Source organism: Manis pentadactyla, chromosome 16 (assembly GCF_030020395.1).
Source record: "Manis pentadactyla isolate mManPen7 chromosome 16, mManPen7.hap1, whole genome shotgun sequence".
In the NCBI taxonomy this organism is placed as follows: Eukaryota; Metazoa; Chordata; class Mammalia; order Pholidota; family Manidae; genus Manis; species Manis pentadactyla.
Window position 1 is genome coordinate 24,830,461 of NC_080034.1, and position 25,605 is coordinate 24,856,065.

The following is a 25,605-nucleotide window of genomic DNA, read 5'->3' on the forward strand; positions in this document are numbered from 1 at the left end:
GTTGCCTCACTTTTCTAATAAAGTGCACTGCTCACTTGCATACTTCTAAGTCTCAGTGTTTCTCAGTGTTAAATTCTTTTAATACATGAAGGCAAGGACCAAAGAGCCTGTTCTAGTGTCTGCTGGAAACAATACCATCAGGCCTGGTTTAAATGACAGTATATTTTATAGATAAGCAAAGCAGGAGATTCCTAGACACTAAATAACTTGTCTAAGTCATCTTAACTAGAACGAGGGAAGGACAGAAGTAAAACACACATCTGGCTGTCTCCAAAACCTGTCTTCTTCCCCCTGGGCCACCCTGCTCTGTATGAACAGCATTACAGAGCCAAACCCCAGTCCTGCCTGCCTTACTCCATCCCCAAAGCCCCAGACCTGAGGCTAAGATGTTCCTGGCCCTCACTCCCTGAATTTTATAGTCCTTTTATACGCCTGAATAAAGGTTCTAGCCATGTCTTAAAGTATCTTCTGTAACTGGATCATTTCCTGTTTAATGAGTCCCAACACTCCTCGTTTATCAGCAACACCTTTTCCTTTGCTGGCTCCTCATACGCTGCCCTGTCTTCAGCCTCAGCAGGCCTCCTCCCAGAGGAAGTTTGGCAGAGGGGCAAGTGTTCCATTCTCTGGTTACCGCTTTTAGTGGGGCCACCCTCAACTGACTGTTTCCCAAAGATCTTGTATCTCTTTGGACACCAGCACCCCTGTCCCTGAGTAGAGTGTTACCTCTTCAAGAGCTGGGCTGGGAAACCAGACGCCAGGTAAAAGCCACCCACCCCTGCTGTTTGCAATGCAAACTTTTTTAGCCACACCTCTAAATGGACTTGAATAGGATGTGGAAAAGGGGCAAGAGATTATAAACTACCACCTGGCCACAGAATGCATGGGAAAAATGGATTTCTCAATGGGACTACCACCACAGAGTCATTGAGTTGTGCCTAAAAATGAGAATTACCAGGAGGGAAAAATTCTGCAGAAAAAAATTCATCTTTAAGGGGAGTTGCTCAGGGCTAAGGTATTTCTACCTAAGGTTCATGTCTGGATGCTCACATATTATATCTCTAATCCCATTTTTCCCCTAATTTCTGTGGTTTTTATCGCAGTGATTTTTAGGAATATATAGCTCTGCTATTGTAGAACTGGCTACTTTCAACATCATATTTCCCTGAAAAGGCACTAAAAAGACAGACAGCTTAGGAAATGTCTAGATCATGGAGGTTGAGAGAACAAAAAGTTTTTTTAGTAGCAAGAACCAGGAAGAAAATATGGGTCAATATATTAATGCTCAGGAAATTTTATAAATTTAGACATTAGGTTCATGTCCCTCACTATAAACAATGTATTTTAATTTTATGAGAGGAGCATAAGTTCAAATTGATGGCAATTTTTCACTTAGTAATTATTCCACTTAATCATTTATTTCACTTAAATCATTATTACTTTTGAAACCATTCCCCAGCTGTCTCTAGCCTACTGGTACTAAAGGTTTTGAAAGCAGCTTGTGAAGAGGAACTCATGTGTTTGTGAAAGAGAGGTGACTGAATGGCCTTTATGGCATCTGCTTTGTTCAAATTGCTCTACCCACCCCTGCACAGCCAGCTTCAGCCCTACTGACTGGCTTGCTTTCTAAAACCAAACCGGCAATAGAAATGTCACTAAACGTCTTTGAAAGACAGTAGTGCTACTTGCCAAATATTCTAGGTTCTTGCTTTCTAAGCACATGGTAGGAATGCACTTCTGGGCTCCTGTGGGTCTGCTCAGCAGGTGGAGGTAGATTGATAACAGCGTTGATACCCAGGAGGGGGATGGCCATCTTGAATGAGCTCACACATGAGCAAGTTGTGAAAGGCAAATATTTTCATTTTTATTTCTAAAATAACAATCAGAATCTTTCTCTACATAGTTATTTTAACACACACATATGCACATAATAATACCTACAAGAATATTTTCCTTGTTTCACAAATGAGGAAACCAAGGTCCTGGGAGCTAAATTATTTTCCTCAAAGTCTAAAACAGACTAAAATAATAATCATATTAACAAGTCCTCTTATTTTAATTCTTTTCTTTATCTTGAGGGACCCTACCAAGACTTAAGGTCTACAAAATAGATTCAGTGTTTCTCCTGACACCCGAGCCTCCAGTCCCACCCGCAACCCTACCCCTGGGTCTGGCTCCTGTCCCCTAGAGCACCCAGGATCCATGCAGGAATGGGTGACTGGACCTGTGGAGCCACAGAGCAGGGCTCGGAGTGAAAGCAGACCAAGTCTAGTAGGGCCGCCACAGCCCCAGCTTGGCAAGGAGGTCACAAAATGATTTGCTGTCCTCATCTTGCCAAGGCTGCTCAAGAAGCCAGGCTCTGGCAGGTCATGGGGAGGCCAAAGGGTCAGTCACCAATGCTGATCCTCGCTTTGTCCTCAGCAAACACTTTCACACTGGGAGCACAGGTGTCACTCTTGGCAGGAAGAGGAAGTTTTCCGAGGAAGCATGACTGGCCCTGCCTTCCAGCCTCCTTCTGGACCACAAAGCTCAGTCCAGGACTTGGACCATCCTTGAGGAGTGGGTCAGCCTAGGCAAAATGGTTGAAACATTGGTTTACAGTAAGAAGCACAGCAGGCATTGGGGCCAGGCACTATTTGATGAGTTCCTAAAAGTGGTAGCTCATTGAAACCATCCTGAAACCATCCCAGGAGGCTGTTAGTAGCCTTGCTTTACAGATGAGGGAATGGAGGCACAGAGGCACTGAGCAATTTCCTCAAGGTCTCACAGTAGGAAGGCTATTCCCCCAGCTGTATTTTCCTGGGCCCTGTGCCTTCTTCGTGCTGCTCCCTCCCCTCTCAACTCGGTGCTCAGGGCCCTCTGCCTGCTCCTCTCTCTGAGCTTGTCTCCAGAACGACTCCTTCGCTCTGGATTACAGCTTTACATAGAACACCGTGTTGCTTCTCTTGGGGTGTTTGTTCAATCGGTCTCATTTCTCCCTGTGGAATGAAGAGTTCCATACCCTTTAAGTGAGTTTTGGACATAGACAAATACACGAAGAGATTGTAGAGTTTTCCTGGTGATCCTGAAATCACTCAGGGTAAAGCAGGCCTTGTTTGGTTGAAGTTAGAGGCCAGCCCTTCATGTGAACAGCAGAGGGCGCTGTGCAGCCGTGGCCCCATACGCTCTCCCCCTCCCTCCCCTGCTGGGATTCCCCCCATTTAGAATCTACGTCTAAAGCAACGTCCCTGTTTTCACCAGTCTGCAGTCCTTCCCTGACCCCAGGACCTTCTGACAAACCTGTTTTGACCTTTTTTCTAAGAGAAATCCCTCATCAGGTCATTGGGATATGAGAAGCTTTCACACTACTGGCCAAAGTCTCAAGTCTCTGCAGGTCCAATTCTCATTTCCTATCCCCTTTTTCTCCAGTGGAATTCTGCCTACCTCCTGAAACCCCATCAGTCTTCGATTGTGTATTCTGATTTAAGGGCTGAAATCCTGCCTTCCCCAGGGGTTTAGCCCTGCTTGGGTTCAACCCTGCCTTGCCCTTACCGAACACCCTGGGTCACTGAGCTGTAATTCTGCTCTAAACCACGAGGCTGGAGAGCCCCTCTCTCTGCAGAAAGACCACCCTCACGCTGCCAGCTCTCATTCATGTACTGTGAATTCCCTGTCACTGTCGTCTAAGTTCTTGGACCCCCAACATGGTCTGCCCCCGTGCCAGCTGCTGCTCCCGACCCCCTCTGATGCCACATGTGTCCAGATGGAAAAAGCACAGCCCCAGTTAGAAACGTCAATAGGCACAGGGCCACCTACAGAGGATATGCAGAAAGAATGCAATCCCCAGGTCATCCTCCACCTCTAGGTTCAAAAATAGAAGCTGAAAGGTGACGTATGTGGCGAAAACTTCTCCGGGGAGAGTTGTTACTGCGTTCCCACCTCCTTCCTCCGCTTGCCCCTGATACCAGGCTAAGCTTGTGCATGTTCCCAATTCTGATCTTGGATTCTACTGATTGTGTCCAACTTTTACTACAGTTAACCACATATTAGCTGGTGATAAAACCCAACTCGCTGGAGATAAAACCCCAGCCATGCTTCTCTTCTCTAGAATGGCTGGATAGTGTCCCCAGGAGGTGAGGCCTCCTCCACCTGAGACAGTCTCATTTCTGAAACAGGTCATCTTCATGGAAGGTTAGCTTTAATAGGTCATCTGGGCTACCTCTTGATGAGTGACTAATCAGGAAATGCTATAGTGATGTTCCACCACAGAAGAACCCTGTGGACAAGGAGATGGGCAAAGTTTGGGAGGGCTAACCTTTTAAAATTTCTACTGTACCCTCTCTTCCCCTTTGTAAAGTTCTAATATAAAAATATGAAGGTGATTCATTAAGAATGCTATGCTTGTGTTTTCCTCTGTTTTCCCAGCCCCTTACACGTGCCACTCAATGTATACGACAAAGCTCTTTCTCCCCACTCCCCCTGAGACCCCAGGCACCACTGTCCCACACCCCCGCAACATCAGGTTTGCAGAATCTGTAACAAAGGAGGATCCTAAGGGTTCTTCCAACTCGGAATGCCTTTGATTCCATGATTGTTCCAACCCTTTGCTTTGCCCCATTGTCTAATATATGGGCCGTGACTCAGAAAGGGAAGGAATGCAAAAGGGGATGTGCCTGCTGCCAGATGGTGTTAAAAAAAAAAAGCCTGATATTCATCTGTATCCATACAGAAAGGCCATGAAACCTCTCCCAGACAACCCACTCTAAGGTCGATCACCCCTGCCCAAACACTCCTGTTACCTCTCAGGCTTCTGACTGCCATTTCGTGACTTATTCTCCCCTTCATGGCTGCCTAATATTTGTTTTCCTCTGAGCTCACCTGTGTAGAAATATGACTCAGAGGTTGGTTGGTAGGCAATTAATTTGCCACAACTCCACCCACTCCTGCTTAGGAATGACTGTGGGCTCCGACTTCATTAGGGAGAGTCGGGCTTCTTGCTTTGTGATTTCAATCCACTAAGTCTTCCGTCTCAACAACGAGGCTATGGTAAGTGTCACCACACGCCAACAAGACGGAATTAGGTGTGTGAGTGCTGTGGACCGCAAGGGTGCCTCCCATATCTGTGCAGGTGTGATGACCTCATCCTCTCCCTGAGGACAGGAAAGGAAAGGGTGCTTAAGATTCTGTCACATAACCTGAGATGACATAGATTTCAAAGCTGTGTGTAATTTTCATTTGTGCTCTGGGCAAAGAAGAAGTTTCCATTCTCTGAAAGATACATCCACCTGTTCCCTTCCCCCCTCACTCCCATGTCACACAGCAGGCCATAGTGTGCTCACAAGAACACTGAGGGGTTTTCCACAACCAGCAAGTGGGGCTTCTCTTTGGGCCTTCTAATACTCACGTGTCATCCTCCACGATGCGTTAACTTAGATCCGTTGTTTGGGTTTAACGAAGCATTCTAAGTGGGGTGGTGGCGAGGGAAGATAACAGTGATGTCAGCGAGTAGCGGATTAACAAAAATGCACATATATTTATATTTATGAATACGCCTGCCTAGAGATAAACAAGTGAAAATGGAAACATGAAGAGTAGTACCCAAGTTGACACAGCTACCCAGAATTAAATTAATGTATTTCACTGAATCTGACATGGGAAGCTACATTGTTATTTTTATGTTCCACTAACAAAAAAAAAAACACAATTTGACAATTAAACCATGACATGCCATTGATTATAAGATGTATTCCAGTTTCAGAAATGTTAAAAAGTGTAGAAAATGCCTATCTTCGAATCGATGACCTATGGTGCTAAAAGTCACGATCAATACTAGCTAACTATAATGCTGACTTTCAAAATGTCCACAAAGTTTCTGTTTATTTTTAAAAGAATTATACTGAGAAACTGTTGGTTTGGTAAATGACTTCTTTCTAATTAATGTAGCAATGGTGGCAATTTTAATGGGGACCTTAAAGTACTAATAGCTTGGTCAGAAGTCATCTTCAAGATCAATAAGAATAGTCATCCCCCTTTATGCATGAGGGATACATTCCAAGATCCCCAGCTGGATGTGTGAAGCTGCAGGTAGTACTGAACCCTATATACATTATTTTTCCTATATACATACCTGTTAGTAAATTAGGCACAGAAGGACTTGACAAAATAATAATAGAAAACAATTGTAATAATATATTGTTGCAAGAGTTATGGGAATGTGGTCTCTCTCCCTCAAAATATCTTATTGTGCTGTACTCACCCTTCTTCTGGGATGACATGAGGTAATAAAATGCCTACATGAGGAGATGAAGTGAGGGGATTGTGGTAGGCATTGCGACATAGGGGTAGCCTACTGCCGACCTTCTGACCAGAAGCCAGAAAAAAAGATCATCTGCTTCTGGACCGCGGTTGACCACAGAAAGCAGAACTGTGGATGAGGGGAGACTACTGGACAGATACTTCAATCCAGGGAGTGTGGTTTACTGAGGAGTCCTGAGCAAGGGGAATGCTAGTGCCCATGATTCGCTGGGTGGCTCTAGGCAAATCTCTTAAGTACCGTGGGCCTTGGTTTCCTTGCCTATAAAATGACAAGGTTGAACTCGAATCTCATATCTAAGTCATCTCTCATTTCTCAGTTCTCACATTTTTTATGAATCTATGTTCGTGGGTTCATGTTGTCCCATCTCAATGGTCTACCTGTGAAGTTGAAAGACATCCAATGTGGAAAATTCTCTTGGGATATATTCTACTGTCCTTAAACTTTAGTGGGATACTCCACATTTGTTGGATGAAGAAATGAAGGACTGAAGGTATGCCCTAATGATTCTCTTTGCTAACAAATCCTGAATACTAAGCTGTAATGTTTTCTTCATAACTCTGCTGAAGACGCCGCCCCTCCAGTATTGAGACTGAAAGGGAGAGGCTTACCTCCGCTGCCCTTGATCTCCCCTTCAATGAAGTCATCCTCACCCTCAAAGCATCTCTTATCTAAAGAAGCAATGACAGTAAGGAAATGACAACATCCTCAAACCCGAGACCTGTGCCCTGAACCTTTAAGACCAGCAACGCTGGCAGAAGCAGCATGAGATGGCTTAGCACAGTGCTTGGCAAATTGTAAGGCTTGGATGGAAGTTGAAGTATAGTTATAACTAGATTTAGGTTTAAGATTAAAATTCTGATTGTGGTTTCTACTCTTCTCACCGCCTAACACACACAGCCTGCTGCTGACTTGATAAAGTGCAGGAAATGAGAAGGCACAGTTTTCTCCTTTCTTCCTCAGAACTGATGCCTCAACCACCCCCGACAAACCCAGCTCCCCTGGACCAGGCTCTCTGATCAAAGCTGCTCCACCTTCTTCCTTCCCTCAGACACATGCAAATCGTGTACAATGAGTGAAACAAATTCAAATTACCTTGTGATCCATAATGATTCCAAACAACAAGATGAAGAACCCCTGTGGCAAAATTCAATACAAGTATGAAAAACAGTTTTGCAAACAATATCCCAGGTTATTTTAATACCACTCTTCTAGATCCTTCTAGGAGAGTTATTGGATGTTAGAAACATCAGCTTCTACTGATTCAGATAAAAATGCATTGGCAAATCATTTCTTTAAGTGTGCCTCAAAGGAAAAGGATCACCTTCAGGTCTGTGCATGGGAATGATTGATATTTATCAAATGCGAACCTTACTAAATCTGTGTACCATCTTCCCAAATATTAAGGACATATTCTTACTTTTGATGATGGTAATATGTGACACAGAATCTTGTAGTTCAAAGTGGTGATCATGAAAGGTATTTTGAGAGAATTAAACTAGTATTCTAGTCTCTTTTTGGTTGGAGTTAAAAGTGAAAAAATAGATACTCAGGGTCTCTGAGCTGGTGGAAGAATTTTATGCATAAAAGAGAGAAAACTACAGAGATCTATAAGGCCAGGGCCTCTTCAAATTTAAATTATTTGGTCACCTATAAAATCACAATAACTAATAGTCAATCTTTTTAAATGCTGGGAGTTGAGGTCCAAGAAAAATCTGGATCCCTCCATGGGATTGGAGGGAAGCCTAGGTTTCTAACGATAGTTTCATGGTGAAGAAATATTAATAAAAGGACTGACATTTTAAAATGTGAATCAGAGAGAAAGCTTGCTATGTAGAGTGCATCTAACTAGAAGTGTTTTCGTATTTTTCTGTCAAGAAAAGAGAAAAAGAAATGATCTGAAAAAAACAGAACAAAATTTGCTGTGATTTAATTAAGTTGCAAAGTAAAAAAATAGGATGAGATAATTAGTCACTAAATTATCTTCAAGACTTGGGGAGATTTATATGAGTCCAAGAGCTTTTGATTTCCAAAAAAAAAAAAAAGCAGTTCTCTTTAAAGTTTGTGCAAGAGAAAGAGTGGAATAAATGTTCTCCATAGTTGTTTAAGAACTATGAATAAGATATATACTTGATCTGAGTTGGCATCTCTTAAAATTCTGCTTTATTTTTTGTTATACATTTTTAAATAGAGTAATAGTTATAGTGACATGTTAAAAGGAATACTTTGCTGCTTTATTAAGCTGTTATATTAATATTATTTAAAGCAGTGGTTGGAAAAATTTTTCTGCAAAGAACCAGATAATAAACATTTTAGGCTTTACAGGCTATACAGTCTCTGTTACAGCTACTCAGCTTTGCAAAGAAGCCATAGGCAAAATATAAACAAATTAGTATGGCCTTGTTCCAATAAAACTATTTACAAAAACAGGCAGTAGGCCATAGTTTGCCAACCCCTGATTAAAAACATAATTAAAAATCTGAGCTTGCCAAATTTGCTATCACCCATAGGTATGGAAGGCAGCTGGTTAGTGACTGCTTCCCAAGAGGGCAAATTCAGCAGCCAAAATGTCATGAAACAATCTTCAGAGAGACAACCTTGCCAAACCAAGTAAGTTAGAACCATAAAAGCAAAAGAGATTATTGTAGATCCATATCTTTATCTTACCAATGAGGAGATTGAAGCCCAGAGAAAAGGGATATTTCTAAGATCAGGTATCAGGTGGCAAGATCCATTTCAGTGAATAACAACCTACATTTACTTCACAGGGAATAGCAGAGAAGAGGTATGAGAACTCCTGACTGGTTAACATCCAAAGAGAATGGCGAGGGCCATCGCTTCATACTATGGAGAATGGCTGTCGTTTCACTGAGTTCCCAAACTACTTGAGAGAAGATAAAAATTGTGCCTGTTTTGAAGCATTAACATCTGAGTGTAACCTCTCGCATCCCTGACCAAAGACTATTTCTCTATGTGTGAAGGTCAACTTCTTCTGACATTGACAGTGTAGGAAGGATACAGGAGGGTCTGTGAGGAGAGAGGGAAGGAGAGTCCACCTAACCAGCCTGATCATTCAAATCCAATTTGACACTTAATAGGGTAAGAGATGTCACAGCTAACGTTAATGATAATATAAGTCTCCCTATTGCACTTACCTGGAAAGCATTAAGCAAGGCAAAGATGATGTGAAAAATCAAGGAAGTGCCTTCTATGAGGGTGGCTATTCCAAAACCCCAGGTCAGTCCCAGCAGTGGGGTGAGGATGGCAACATTTTTGCTGATCCTCATCATTACAGCTACATCCTGAGACTTGGAACTGCCAATCGAGGGCCTCTGAGTGTTGAGAGCAACGACAATAACTACGGTAAGGTTCACAGCCACAGTGACCAAAGCTGGGATGGCAAAGGCTAAGAGTGCCTTGGTATTGTCCCAGTTAAGCCAACAGGCATCAGGTCTCACGTAGCCTTTCTTTGGCACTGTGACAGCAACTGTGGTGACAGCAATGACCAGCGGGCACCCATAGCCAACGGCAAAGCCAATGGCAATCATACAGGACTTCATCATCCTCCGGAAAATGACCAATATTCCATAGAGGATGAGCAGTGCTTTAAAGAGCATCCAGAAGAACACAGAGAGGTAGAAAAAGTGGCTGAAAAATGTCACTGCAACACACCAGTGGTCATCCGGAGCCTTCTTGTTAAAGTTAGAGGCTATGATGAACCACACATTAGCCGTCAAGAGCGATACAGCGATGTTCACGATGCACATGTGACGCATGTATGATATCTCTGTCACAACCACCCGGGACCACACAGTGGCTTCAATGAGCAGGCAAAGAATCAAGCTAAGGATGGAGATGCTGAGCCCAATGTAGGTGATATAGTCCAGGACTTTATCGTCTATAGATTTGGGGGACATCAGAATGGAAAAAGACATCATCATACTAGTGTAGTTACACTGGCATTTCACTTTGTCCATGGTTTCCAACATCGTTTCACACACATTCTCATCCCACCTCCTTTTTCTGGAGTGCCAGCCAACACACTGGGCCCTGGAATTCCGGGATCTGTTGATCTTCTCAAAGGTGAGTAAGATCTGCTTCAATCTGTCTGGCAAAATCACGGAAAGAATCAGACCATTTACTGGCCTGGGAAGACTCACATTTTCCAAGTGCGCTTCTTTCAGAACTGCCCCCAAGGTGGGAAAAGCTACGCTGATGGCTTGGGATGCATTTGGTGGCAACGTCTGCAGCTCATGCCTGGGAATTTCTATCATTCCTAAGACACCTTCTCTTGCATTGTTCATGCTCATGGAGAAATTGAAACTCTTCTCTGAGGTATCGTGGTTGATGTAAAACCCTTTCGTCTGAATGAAGAATTCGTCCACAATGTTCTCTGATTCATTTTGGATGCTGAGTTGCCCAGCAAACAAATTCACTGACTGTAACAAATCTGAGCTGGCATTTTTGTCTGGAATGAAAGCCCAGTTTGAAATGGCTGCGGGGTCAAGAATGTGGCTGGCCACTTTGCTGTAGCTCTGCAAAAGAGAGAGGTGGACACTCGGGTCAGGCTTTACACAGCGTTGCACAAAGTTGGTTTCTGAAGTCTGAAATTTCTAAAGATCGAATAAGCTGATCTTCTTTGACATTTTTCTTTTCAGATGCACTGTTAGAGTCTCATACTAGCAAGCCTTCAGAAAGGGAAGAAAAGTATGAGAATGCAAAAAATAGAGGAAAATACTAAGAGAAAAGAGAAAGCATCACAGATAAAGAACTTGCTTTATTATGTGCCCAGAGTCACAATCCCAAACTGCCGTCTGTATAACCCAAGTTTCCCCTGAGAACCTAAAGATTGTTTAATGGAATGAGCTGGGGGTAGATTCTACCATGACCTAAGTTTGAGAAACCCTGGATCCCATATGCCTCTGTTCCTCACTCTTATACAGAGCGTCAAAGTTCATCAAACACATTAAAACTCAGAGACATCCTGCCATAAGGAACCCTGCTTTACTTTGCTTAACCCAGAGTTCCTACATCTGCTGTGCTATGTATGGATCCTCCTTTTAAAAATGGAACATCTGTTAACATTTCTCAGAACCATTTTGTTCTACAGAATGAAATCTGGGAAACACTAGAGAAAGCACAGTCTTGCTCACAGCCCTCTCTATGTGATATTTTCTTGAAAATACTAACTCCATACAAAACACGGATAGAAAATGCTCTAACTTCTTGAAAAAAAACCCCATAAACTAGAGTGACTCAATATGCAAAACTGAGATGAAATTATTATTGTTTCTGTGGTTGCTGTGGCTGTTACAGTTTTTACCCTGACAAGTACATCTGAAACTGTTAAAATGCAAGATTAAAAAAAAAAACACGGTCAGGTTAACAAAGAATACCTTCATTTTCTCTTGGGTAACATTATCAGACAAGTCTGTAGAAATATTTCTTAATAACTCCACTATAAAGGCGATATTTCCAGATGTGGCTTCTGATGATTTCACAGCATCGACTATGCAGGCGTAATCAACGGGGCAGTGCTTGCGGATTCCTTGAGAGACACTCCCGATGGGGGCTGGAGCTTGAAAGTCAAGAATGTGCAGAGGTATAGATGCTGCTGCTACGGAAAGGCGTGATGCACTATCTGAGTCCTGTTTTTTTTAAAATGTGTCATTCAAAAATAATTAATGACTTAACAGGTGTCAGACTGAAGGAGCTAAAGGCACAAATAATCCATGTGGGGAAAGGAGATGAAGAAACAAATGGACCTAAAAAAGGGATTAGTTGCTGAGCACCACGGAGAGAGTAAGATGGGGTCACAGACAGGCAGGAGATGCTACCAAAATTCCCTCAGAGATGAGGATACTGACCTGTCCCATTGGAATTTGCTTTCAGGACAGTGTTTCTTAAATCAAGTATTCCAGAAAGACAGTTTTCTCCAGAGATGGGGAGAAATTCTAGAAACAGAATCTATCTAATTATTTTAAGTGTTTTTTTGAAGAGGAGTTACATGGAATATAAGGGCAGAGGGGAGTGGTTTTTGGAGATGGGTGGTCAAACACAGAGTGCTTAAGAATTGCAATTTCAAAAAGTTTTAGAGTTCACTGATTAGAAGAAGTTAATTGTCCATTTCCTCATACTTTTCCCTCAAATCCCCCAAAATGTGACTTTGGATAGGTTAAAGCAATAATTTACTTCATTTAATTAACTTTTGAATTCCACTCTTGTTGCAAGGACTTCTACATGAGAACCTAGGCTAAGTGACAGACACCACTGACAATCCCTTTATAAAACTACTACTAAATTTTTACGAAATGCAGAAATCTATGTGCTTCTACAAGGTTGGAGAGAAGGTAGAAGGAAATGAAAAAATTATGTGAAAGAATATAAGACAGGTTATGGTCATTTTAACTGAGATTTGTTCTATTCATTGGATTTCTAGTCTCAAGTCACAGATCTCTCTTTTCCTTTGGTCAAGTGAAGTATTAGAAAAAGATATCACAATGTATTTGATTCTAGACACATTTAGCTGATTAATTGATTAGCACAATAGGCACGCAAATCCTTCTTTAGAGCTGTAACTTCAACCTCTAAGTATTTACCATTGTGTAAATGAGTTTCAGATCTTTTTTTGAGAAAAGATTCTGAGAAGGAGAAAGAGAGAGAATGGGGAAAGGAGGGTACCTGAGAGTTTGGGTAAGGAAGAAATGGGAAGAGACAAATTTAATACACTCTGTAGATTTTCCTAAATCGAGATCTGAGACTTACTGTTACACTGAACAGAACACACTAAAAATGATTTCACCACCTCCTAAGAAATTGTCTCCTGAAGCCAATAATATGCAAACACATCACCTTAAAGAGTGCTTCCATGGAAAGGCTTGTACAGGTTTCAGTTGATTTTTGCCACTTGTTTTGATGACATGTAAATCCTATTTCTCCACGAAAGTGCTGAGCACAGGACTGGCTGCAGTTGGAAGAAGCGGTACAATGTCCATGGCATTTCTCTGAAAAGGAAAAAGAGAGAAGCCTAATTAGCATTTCCCCACTCTGGCAGGGCATCTAACTTATTCTGGGGGTTTGGGGATTGCTTCCTAGAGGTGGTGACATTGAACAGAATTCCCAGCAACAACTAAAGCCCACCAGGCAGGTTGTAAAGCTCACGTCTAGGCAGCATGAATAGCTCATGGAAAGGAGGGTTCACAGGTCACTCAGAAAGGCTAGTTCAGAGCATCTGCAGTAGCAAGAGATGAGGATAGAACGGAAGGCAGTGGTCAAGTTGTGAAGGACCTTGAATGCTGTGTTCGTATGTGGATTACCAGAAAACATGGCTGGATTTGTTTTGGAAGGGATAATGAACAATAGCATAGAGGGGTCATCAGTAAATCTTCTGTAAAGGACCAGATAAAGAGGGTGTCCAGATAAAATACAAGAAAGCCAATTAAATGTTAATTTTATCTTCAAATACAGTCAATTCTCATTTGGAGTAGTTACGTTTTATGAAGCCTCCACCACAAACACTGAATTAGCAAGTACTTAGTTATTGCTCCCAGGGGAAATGCAAGGTTAGGTTCCTTCAAGCTTCTGCTCACAACACTGCCATTCATCAATCAATATACAAGCTTGTTTTATGTGTGTTTCTATTTGAAGACAGCTCATTTAACACATCTTGTTGATTCACTAACATGGAACTCACAATCAAGAGCACTATAAGTTAACAACACTATAACTCATGACAGCACATGAACAATGCTTATCTAACGTACATATTTTCTCCGTAAGGCACATCATAGCCTTCTTAGAGACACAAAATAGCACTTTAGAATGGTACTTGGGGGCCATTTGAAACAGCAAAATCACCCACAGAAAGCATAAAAGGACATAACATGTGGTACTAAAACACTTGCATACAGTAGGAGAGAACTGGAACAAGAAGGCAGAGGGCCACCTTGTTCAGCCGGAAATGTGCACCTTCACTGACTCAACTTTTTTGCTATTCTGAGCAGGTGTGAATGATCCAGAAAGCACCGTGAGTATTGATGTAGAGGTTACAAATAGATTTCAATGAGCAAGAGAATTTGAAAATGCAGAATCCACAGATAATGAGGATCAACTGAATGTGTTCAGTGGAAGAATGAATAGATTTTTGGTGTCTGTATGACCCATGCAATTTGATTCATTGTTTATCTGAAATTTAAGTTTAATCAGTCATCCTATATTTTTATTCACTAAGTAGGACAACTCTAGCCAGGAAATAAATATTTTCAACTTTCTGGGCTATATAGTCTCTGCTGCAACTACTTAACTCTGTCTTTGCAGCATTAGAGCAGCCAAACATGCTATGTAAATGACTGGGCATGGCTGTCTTCCAATAAAACTTTATTTATAAAAACTGGTGGCAGGCCTAATTTGGCCCATGGGTAGAGTAGATTGAATTGAGGCAGGGCGCCCAAGAATGAAGCTGTCAAACCACTCCCAGGAAGAATTGCCTTAGGATAGTGACAATGGAATGGAAAGAAGTAGACAATGCTGAAGAAAAGAAGTATGAAGGTGCTGAAGACAATAAGATGAGGTGACCAATAGCTGTAAGGCAAGGAGTGCACCTATATTTATGGCTTGGACAACTCTAGGGTGCCTCCATTCATGGATAAAGGAAACAAGTGGGTTTGCATCTTTTTTTGACATCTAATCAGGTGTATCAGTTTTTGTAAGTTATTCAGACTGAGTGCCTCTCAATTTTTTCATCTATATATAGTTTGGAGGTGGTGACATAGTCTTGTCACAAACATTGAATGAGGCAACATCTTGCAGAGCACTTAGATCAATGTTGCAATAAATGCTCAATAAATGTTGACTATCTTTCTCCTTCCTCAATTCCACATCTCTGCAGAGATGTTTTTGCTGCCAAAAATACACTTGGCCAGTTCATGCTGAATCCAGTTATCCCTACTGATTGGGGGAGAATAGCATGATCTCGCTGTCTTACTATTAATGGTTACCTCCAGAGTTTATTTTCCACTTCTTGAGAGTATCCAGTCTTGCCAATGTAATACCTATCTTACATCATTTCAGTAGACTTCTCAGCACCAGACTGTTACATACATTTAAGCATCCTAAAAATAACTTTGAATGAAGGAATGAATAGATCCTGTTCTCTTCCCTCTTCTGCTTCATATTAGCTCATTAGTCCACACATTTCTTTTTTAGGTTTTAAAATGCATACTTGTCTTCCATTCCAGAACACATTTGAATATTTGCCAGCTTGCTTCACTGCCTATGCCATGGATCCTGGTGTAATTGTAAGAAAATCTCACTACTGATAAACATCGAGAACTGATTAAACATTATTATCCTGTTTGAAAGCTTGTGGTCTGGGGATGCGCTTGCAATATCAATGCCCTTCCTTTCCAAAAAAAGACGACTGTTCTGTAGCCACATACCTTGTATACTTTCAGCCTTGGGTTTCTCTTCAGGACGCTGATGGTTATATCCCTCCTGTAAAACAGAAATCCCCAAAGGTCCTCTTTATGTGGAACTCTCCTCTCTCTCAATTCAACTTAAAGGTTCTCTATCGATGTGAAGAGAGAATGTGTTCAGAACTAGGAAGACAACTGCAGCAGGTCCACAAGCTGAGAGAGCAGGAACTTGCTGAAGGAAACATGATGTGAGCAAGACCAAGAACACACTGTCCTCGATGAAGGCAGGACACTGACACTGGTCACTGGGGCTCTGAAGGTCAGGTCAGTGGACTGGGTTCCTAGGTGGGGAAGTTTAAGTATCCAGGCAGAACCCAGAGATGGCAATTATAGCACTAAGCTGTTCTCTGCCTGTATTACCTGTAACTATGAAAGGAGCTAATGGTGTCCACCAGATACTATATATCCCTGAGGAGGAAGAGATGAGCAGACACTGGGAATAATCACTAAGTTACAATAATAGAACCACGGACTGTTTTGTAGCTACAAATAACTATAAAGACTGTGTAAAAGAAAAAAAACACCCTTCATGTTATAGATAAGGAAATTAAGACTCAGAGAATTGAAGCATCTTGTGTAAGTAACAAGAAGCAAAGATCAGGTCTTAACCAAAATTGCTGGACTGTCAGGCTAATCTTCCTCCTCTCAACAGCTGCCTGTCCACATCCTCTGTGACTTGCAAAGTGACTTTTCCACCATATGGCTGCATCCTGTTGTACCGTGAAAATACGGTGTTGCAGTCCCAGCTACCCCTCAACTTTTCTTTGCTCCATTCTTTAGAAAATGAGAGTCATCTCAAGTCATCTGAAAATTTCTCTCAAATGACCTGTTATTTGTCATAAATTTAGCCATCTAGGACTACTGACAGATTTCTCATGAGACCACCTAAGAATGGATCAAACTTACTTTTATTTGGATCTTGGATCTGGAGTGAGAACACTCCGTGGCCAGAAATAACATTAAACAGCAAATCGTGGTCAACTGGGACTTCATTTTTTCACACATTAGGATCTTCACCTGCAATAGAAGTGAAGGAGGATGGATCCGGCTGGAGGTGATAACACCACAAAACCAACACAAGACTTAGCAGACGCACCTAGTACTTAGTGACCCCACTGGGCACTCGGAGATACACACACCAAACAACCTGTCCCAAGAAAGGACACAAATATCTACTTCCAAACCAGCTAAAATGTACAAAAGGAAAGACTTTCTATCAACTGTTGACCTTTCTGAAAATAATAAAAAGGCATGACAGAAGCACTGGGAAAGATGTATGTTCACCAAAGTATCATTTCTTATTATTTGATCCACAAGTTTCTTTAATAGTAACACTGTGGATAAAGTGAAGGTTCCTATGGCCAGGGTTATCACCTGGCCCTGATTAGCCAACCTGGTTAGCTCACTACACACGTGTGGGCAATATGTTGCTATTGACTCTATATGAAGAGCCCTGCCCAGTGCTCTGGGCGATATGGTGGCACGGCTGCACAGCTGCATAGCTGCAGGAGAGCAGAGGCTGGAGTGGTGGCAGTGCCGAGGACAGGCTGAGATGGCTGTGGGGACAGAGAGGCCCGGAGACAGAGACAGGCTTGCTGTGTGCAGACTCTCTCTGAGTGGACAGGATTCTAGTGATTGACCTGCCACCATGGGAATAAAATTAGGTATAAAATATTTCACCCCAAGAACGTTCCATTGTCATTTTTGGGTCTCATTGAACCAATAGTCAACTTGCCCAGGGATAAAACCCATTGGCAAGACAAACACTTATCAAGAACTCCTATTTGCCAATCACTGTTCTAGTGCTTTCTCTGCATTAACTCATTTAATAATATGATGGAAGTTTCTATTCCTGTCTTCATTTTATCAATGGAAAAACTAAGGTATAAAGCATTGAACAACTATGAGCCAAAGTCACTGAGATAAAAAGTGATGGAGCCGAGAGTTCCAGCCGGATGGTCCACACGGAGAGCCAGTCTCTATAGCAGAGTCTCTCAGCTGTGGTGCTATTAACATTTTGGGCTGGATAAGTCTTTGCTTCTGGGGGCTGTCCTGTGAACTGTGGGATGTTTAGCAGCCGGCCCTGGCCTCCACCCAGTAGATGCCGGGAGCAGCTCCCTCCGCAGTTGTGAAAACAAAAAATGTCCCCAGACATCACCAAATGCACTCTGGGGGGAAAATCACCCCCAATTAAGAACCACTTCCCTCTGGTGCACTGTCTCTGTAGGCTTATGGAGTCAAGTCACTTAAAGTGAAATGAATACCCACTATTGTCTGCTACTGGAAGCACCGAGACTCCCCCTTTAGAGGAATCAACTACTGCACAGAGAAACTAGACGCACTAGAAGACAACTCTCCATTCTTTTGCCATATTCTGCTTCTTGCCTTTTTCTTTTTTTATTGAGACATAATTGACACATAACATTATATTAGTTTCAAGTATACAACACAATGATTCCATATTTGTATGTATTGCAAAATGATCACTCTAAGAGTCTAGTTAACATCCATCACCACATGTAGTCACACTTTTTTTTTCTTGTGCTAAGGCCTTTTTCGTGCTGGTTCCACCTTTCCAAATCAAATCTCCAAGGAAGTATCCTTACAACAGTTGAAATTCGTCAGCAGCATCATGAGCATCATCATCAGACTGTTTTAATAAGATAGTGGTAATTAAGACCATGATTGGTAAGAAAGTTCCTTGGAGTGATTTTCCTGCTAGTGCAGATGCAACAAAGTGAAAATATGGACTTCAGAGTCAGCAATGCCTAAGTTGTAATCATATTTCTGCTATTAATGAACTGTTGGACCCTTTCTGAACCTGTTTTCTCATCCATTTCATAAAATGCAGGATGATCATTCATTCTACCAACCAACATTTATCAAGTACCTCCTATTTACCAGAAACTGTACCAGATGCTGGGTGTATGGAAATAAAAGTTACCACTGTTTGCATAAAGGATGTCCACCGGGGGACACAGACAAGTCAAGCCAATAGTGAGAACAGAGATCATCTGCACATTGCATCTCGTGAACAAGGCCAGGCAGAACCTGAGCCCTTAGCAAACATAAATCCCCTTGTGCTCTAATGGAGACGAACTAATTCTTGTCCATCTAGGTTCTGAGGCAATCTGTGGCCAGTGAGCCAACAAAACTCACTGGTCTGGGATCGAACCCTTGCTGGGTGGACTTTCATGACACCAGTGAGCCCTTCCACTGACACGACAAGCCGCAGGCACTTACAGAAAGGTTTCTAAATTGTCTTTGAGTTCAAAATTGTCTTTGGGTTCCTTCCCAGTGAGCAGGGGAAAATTATTTTGATTTATACTCTCCTCTTGTAGAGCAAGTCTGAGCAGGGGAAGGGGAACACGGCAGGATGACAAGCAGAGTTGGGTAACGGGTTTGCAGAGGTGTTGGGATGCATGTGTGTAATTCATGATCCTACCTGTGTGAATGTAAAGGTGTTCTCAGGTATGCAGCAAATTGGTGGATGGATATGCTAAGCAATTTGCAATGTGAGTATTGTTTAGGATGGACTTTTAATGGATCATAACAAAAGTACCAGAAGAACCACTGTAAATTGTCTTAAATGTATCCATATATACACTTGTGGCTTTCAAAACAATCTTTGACTGTGACACAGTAAGAAACATACCTTACATTGTGACTCCAGGTATAAGCATACATATGTATCCATATATAGGTGTACATATATAACACTGAACAAACACATATTTTTATATTTTTAAAATGCTGTGTAAAAATACCTATCCTTCCTACCTACAAACAAGACACTGCTATTCCCATACATTTTTGTATTCTACTCTATTCTCTCTGACATTCTCTCCAAAGTTAGTTGCCACCCACTAAACTGAATTCACAATCCTCTAATGGATTATAACCTGCACTTTGAAAAACAGAAATGCAGACTATAAGAGTCATTGTCATTATCAAGTTGGAAATTGTTCACTTCTCCCACTAAAGTGGTTACTGTGCTCTTTCTCTTTGCTACACTTTACAATTCTATTGAACTCTCTTTCCAAAGGTACCTGTGTCAGAGAGAAAAGATACCTCCATTAGGACCAAATAATAGGTCTGATGTTGACGGTAAATGCAATTCTCTTCCACCTAGAGGACATGGTTTGAAATGCACAGTTAAATGGGGGAAGACCAGCTAAAGCGAAGCATTTACACATGAAAATGCCTACTATCTAAGGCTTCAGGAGAAGGGTCACTTTTACTGTCCAGTTTTTAATATAGGAACTTTGCTTACAGATAATCTTGCTGGAAGAAAGTCAGCTTTGGCATAGTGATGGGATGCGATGTAGGGGGTCCAAAAATGTTCCCCTGACCAGTGTAAGGGCTTCTAAGTTGACAGTTCCTGAGAGTGTCCAGGGAATAAAAGATCTAATAGTCACAGCATTCTCCGCAGATCACTAAGCTGTTTGTGGAATGCTATAAAATAGTGATACATTTCATGTATTCATATAAACTAAGAAAAATTTTCCTAAGCAGAAAGTCTAACATGCAATATGACATTACAGGTAAAGTGATAAGAAATACAAACTTTGAACTGAACACATTTGGCTTTTTAGAGGGTTTTGGTTAATTAATTTGCTCCTTGATCATTTCTGTTATTATTGTCTGCTATATGTAGCCAACATACCATTGTATGATAATTATATGGCAAACTGCCTTCAATTTCTGTAAGTGTGGGGGTGAGAATGTTTAATGGTGCTACCCAGGAGGAGTCATAACAGTCTTATTTGCACCCAGTTAGATTGTTTTCAAGTTAGTCCCAGTTGGGTTGTTTCTCTTCTCAACAGAGGAGTTAACTGAGATCCCTCGCACCAGAATTCAGTTGTTGGCTAAAGCCAAAAGCCAGAGTACTCTGCAGAGCAGACAATGAGCAGTGCCTAAGGGCTCTAAAAATGGAGGATTAAAAAAATAAAAAGAAGCATTGCCAGTATAATTCCTAATCAGAGGTTGATATTTTACAGAACAGAATGGAAGAAGCACACTTTCTTAGATCCACCACTGAGAAAGACTTAACAATTAAGGTGAACTTTGACTTTTGCATAATTCCAAACTAAATAACTTCTGAAAGTACGAATGAAGTACCTCTCCAACACCCAGCACCGTGTCTGCTGGTAGGAAGTTATCTCTTGAATGAATGAGGAAAAGAAAAGAACAAGGACACAAAATCTGAACATTCAATTAAATGTGACAAGAAGAGAAGGGACTGTCCAGAAGAACATCAGCAAAACATGGACAATCCGGATAGAAGCAGCTTTCAGGTGTGAACCTCATCAAGGACAACTAGCCTGGCCCCGGGGCTTACTAGTTCCTAGTGAAGAACAGTTGGAGTCAAAGCCGGGTCCTGTCCCACGTGGAGAATCCAGAGGTTTCTGCATCCAGTACAATTCAATTACCTTTATACCATGCATTAACTCCTGGTTCTACACAGTGTGTTCAGTTTATCAACAAAACTATGTGTCTTCATAAATTCCATAGTTCTATAAACCACTTGGGTACAGTGGCAGAAGAACATTTTGTTGGGAAGAACTGTTGCTAGCTTTTTAAATCAAGACCCATACCCGGTAGGGGAAGAAATGAAAAGAGTGAGCAGCCATCCTGACAGACCTGTGAAAATACATATTTATGCCTGGGATTGAGGCCCAGGGGCTACCAGTTGTTTGCCAGCAGTTTGTAGCAGGCGCTGAAAGTCAAAGAAGAAAAGGATGTAAGAAAAACTTAACATTAAGGACACTTGTATACACTGACTTAAAAGTTCTATGAATTCAGGAAGTCTACACGCTTTGCACTTAGGAGACAAACAATAAAGGGTTTGATGTGTATTGTATTTGCTCAAGGTATTGTGCCCTGAAATGGGTTTCTGCAGAACTCTAGTCTTGTGAAAGATGAAGGGGCTCCATGGTCAGATCAGTTTGGGAAACAATGTGCACCAGCACCAACCCCTGTAGCCACTTACTCATGCACACAGGCATAGCAAAGATTCTGAGAATTTCTGCAGTGAAAAGACTATTTCACCTCGATTTTATCAATTTTACTTGATCCTCAAAAGCATTTTGAGGCAATGTAAGGCTGCTCTTCAAGGACAATATGTTACCTGGGAACACATTTGTTTATCCTGACTCAGCCTCCACATGCATTTCTTGGGCACCTACAACATGCCAGTCCCTGCACTAATACCTTAGGGAAGCTCCTGTAAGTCACTCACACCAGGACCTGAAGTGGCCCATTAGACGGTAACCATCCAGGCTGCAGAGAACCCTGAGCAGAGGCAGCTGACACGTCATCTCACCCACGAAAGGAGTCAGAACTCTCCTGAAGTGGGACCCTCAGGGTGGAGGGGTGAGAGAAGGCAGGCATGGATGGCGTGACCACTAGAAGTTTGGGGCAATCACAAGGGAGGGAGAATAGACTCAGAAATGGAAAATAAAAAAGGAGAAGAGAAAACACAGTGCGAAAGCACTCCTGCCTGTGGCTCTCTGTGGTAATTCAGCAAATAAAGAGTTTTCTGACATTGATAAATTCCCTCCAGCTTCTGCAATGGTCACCCAGTGAAGGCGGCTCCACAACTTGTTCCCAAAGGGCCTGAAAGATGACTTATTTCAGAGATAATAGCAACAAGCCACGTGGAATAGTAGCTTCTCGAGAACTAGAAAAGTGATGTCACAAGTCCCTCCCTGCTTCCACAACCCACCTCTCTCTGCATCCTTAGAACTGTGAATTACCCACTATAATCCTCCTCTGTTTTGCACTTGATAGCAGTTCTAGGCTGCTGAAAGGGAGACCAGACTCCCTGCTCTGATGGAGTGATTACTTCAGGGAGAGAGAGGAAAATAGTATTTGCTGGCCTTGTAGGCTTACAGGAGAATGTAGATAGACACTATAGCCCCAGAGGGAAAATGTCTCAGAATCCACCTCCCCAGTGAATCCACAGCAACAGGTGCCCCCCATACCACCACCTGCACCCTAAGCCCTATTGACATGGGATCAGCAGAGCTCAAGGCTTGGTGCTCTTAGCCCTGGAGCTGAGAGACATTAGGTCACGTATAATGGAACAGACAAAAAAAAAAAAATCAGGTTGTCATTGGATAGGAGGGATATTTCTCCACCCCAGCTGAGTATTAGGTACATAATAGACACTCAGTAAACATTTGCTGGATAAATAAATGAAGAAGTGAATCATCCCCTTGAAGAGAATGATGCCAGCCAGCTTCTGAAGTTTTTATTTTAAAATCACAAAGCATCTTTTCTACCGTAAGAGAAACAGGCAAGCATATTTCCAACCCTAAATAATTTTGGAATTGAGCAAATTAAGTAAAAATGTTCCCAGCCTCCTACGGACCTCTCTGCTGTACTATCTGGAGCCTTATGTGAAAAAGGACTGCAAGCTCCCATCTGGGTTCAGCTAGGAACAACGTCATGCCACATTAGTGATGCCGGCCACGGGCACGGCAGGGCAAGCATCTCTTTCCAGTCTCCACAAAGTCGGAACTCATAGAACACTCTTTCCCTGGACACACACAGAAGGCCCTGGCTGTTCTTAAATACCGTTTTCTACTTGTCTCATCTTTCCAGTAACTTAGAGCTGGGTTTCTGAATGAGTTGAATTCAAAAACACAGCTATGCTGCCTGGGTCTTGGAGTTTATTTCTGTTGCGCGCTAGGTAGAGCTGCAGGAGTTGAGTCCCATGGACTGGGGCAGTCCCCACCTGTCTGAATGGTGGGCATCCGGGGTCTCAAAGGAGTTTTTAAAGGTAGAGCCCGGGAACTGTAACTCCAGTAGGTCAGAAAGGAATGTGTCTTCCCGCATCATCTCTCAGACCTCTTCATGCAAAACCCCCGAAGGTAAGCTGGATGGGAGTGTTTATAAACTACGCGGTCACTTTCCCAGGGTTCCTCGCCACTGAAATTTCACCCAATGGCCAGAGGGCGGGCCTGTTCTCACTGGTTGGCGAGCCTTCTGGGTGGCAACTCACCTCACACTCCTTGACCAATCCTACTGATGGCAACCCCTGGATCAGAAAGGTTAGCTGGAGGGCAAGGAACTTAGAGTTGGGTGACCCACATTTTTAGGCGTGGTGTGTGTGCGCAGGTACATTTTGTTTCCCTCAGCCTGATTTCACAACCATATTTTCCATCTACTCCACTGCATAATTAGAACTCTGATTATAGAGTCAGAGGATGAAACAAGTTGTTTGTGTGTTTCTTGGCCTCAATAAAAGAGTGCGTTCAGTCACTCTTACCCTCCCCTGCCATGGATGAGCTGCTTCCTAAAGAGCCTATGGGGAAAGAAACATATAAAAGATGTATTAGAATCAGAAACCTCTTTTCCTGGGCTATTTCAGATGGCTTCTAGCCAGTCTCTTTGTAGCTCAATATCCTTTCTGAAAATTGCAGTCTGGATTCAAATTCTGGTAAGTTTGAAGAATCACATAATTTCAGAGCTGGAAAAACATCTAGCATCTCACCAACTATCTTGATACTTCTATCAAGATTTTAAAGAAATTGATATACCAGGCAATTGCTATGGTCCACACAGAAAGCTCACTGGATGGCTAACGCTTAAAAAAAGAAAAAAAAGCACCTTATTATGCACACTTTACAGTTCCCACAATTGCCCTCAGAGGGTAAGGGATATAGGCCACCAGATGGCATACTACCGGCTGCTCAGAATGAGGGGCGATGCCTTTGCAACAAAGTTTCAGCAGTTAACTGGAGGAAATGTTTTCTTTTAAGGTGGTATAAGGACAGCTTTGTCAGCCTCACTGAAAGAAAAAACTACTAAAGAATGCTCTATAAAAAACATTCGGCCTGAAGGAAGTGCCTTGAAAGCTACTTTGCTCATCCAATTTATCAAGCAAAAGGACATCGGGAGAACAGAGTCTAATTGTCTGACAAGGTGCTTTGCCTTTTCACACCTAGGGGTGAGCAATTAGTTTCTGACAAATGACTTTTTAAAGAAAAACAAATGCAAAAGAAACTTAGGAAATACTTCAACCTGGAGCTTGCCAATTCCTAAATAATGTTAGGGAAGGTATTGCAGATTCAAGCATTCCAGAAAATACCACCAGAAATGACACATGTTCCCCATTCTGGAACATATGCAAAAGCAATCCTGTCTTCAGGAGCACAGAGGCGCCGGTGTGGCCCGTGTACTCACCGCGTCCGGGGGATCTGGCCGCCCAGCGGGAAGGTCAGCACTGAGCACCCCACCTCAGGGCCCCACCATCACGCGTGCCAGCCCTCACACCTCCCATGGGCCCGTTTCAGCAGCTGCAATCCCACTTCTCCATTTTTTGAAAGGAAGTCCGGGAGGCCCCAGTGCAAACCAGCCGCTTGTTGAGAGAAGGCAATCTGAGAACTGTAACACTGCTCGGGCTTTCGAGGCTTGTGTAAGTCTGTGATTCACTCTACAATGGGGCCATCAAGCACGCCTAAGAGAAATTACAGGTTTCTCTTGTCTGAAGCAACTCCATTAAAATGAGTCACTTGTTTGTCTTTTCATTGCTTACCTTCATCACAGATGATTACATGAGACGCCGGCTCGCACCTCCTGTAGTGGCGTAATCGGAAGGCAGGGGGTAAAATGCAAGGCTGAGCCACCGTTGTTGAGGATTCTAAAAGGCTATCACTTTTTTGCCTGTATGATGTTAAACTTGGGAAAACATGGCTGGAACATTGATCAGTGAGTCATGATCTAATCCCTACCTTAGCACAAGAGATTTTAATAGCTGGACCAAGGAGGTCTTACTGAAGCTCTACCTCAGGCCACGGCCATGGAGGGTTCAGACCCAAGAGGCACCACTCACAG

The 25,605-nt window shown here is 42.4% G+C and overlaps 1 protein-coding gene across 9 annotated transcripts; it reads right to left on the minus strand.

Moving 5' to 3' along the window:
• Positions 1-1,836: 1,836 nt before the first annotated feature.
• On the minus strand, positions 1,837-25,204 carry ADGRF4 (adhesion G protein-coupled receptor F4). Of its 9 annotated transcripts, none has more exons than XR_005030975.2 (11): positions 24,955-25,194; positions 16,669-16,779; positions 15,727-15,781; positions 13,142-13,293; positions 11,686-11,937; positions 9,445-10,824; positions 7,385-7,426; positions 6,901-6,960; positions 5,381-5,437; positions 4,776-4,854; positions 1,837-2,566 (listed from the first exon to the last, which is right to left on the minus strand). XR_005030975.2 is itself a non-coding variant. In XM_036916424.2 (10 exons), exons 2-9 carry the CDS (start codon positions 16,765-16,767, stop codon positions 5,384-5,386), a joined length of 2,094 nt encoding a protein of 697 aa, XP_036772319.2. In that variant the 5' UTR covers positions 16,768-16,779; positions 24,955-25,194; the 3' UTR covers positions 1,837-2,566; positions 5,381-5,383. The 9 variants fall into 9 exon arrangements, 6 of the variants coding, with proteins under 6 accessions (XP_036772319.2, XP_057349742.1, XP_057349745.1 ...); XR_008994281.1 differs by lacking the exon at positions 4,776-4,854 and adding an exon at positions 4,855-5,126; XR_008994282.1 differs by lacking the exon at positions 6,901-6,960 and having other exon boundaries at positions 24,955-25,195.
• Between the last annotated feature and the right edge of the window lie 401 nt (positions 25,205-25,605).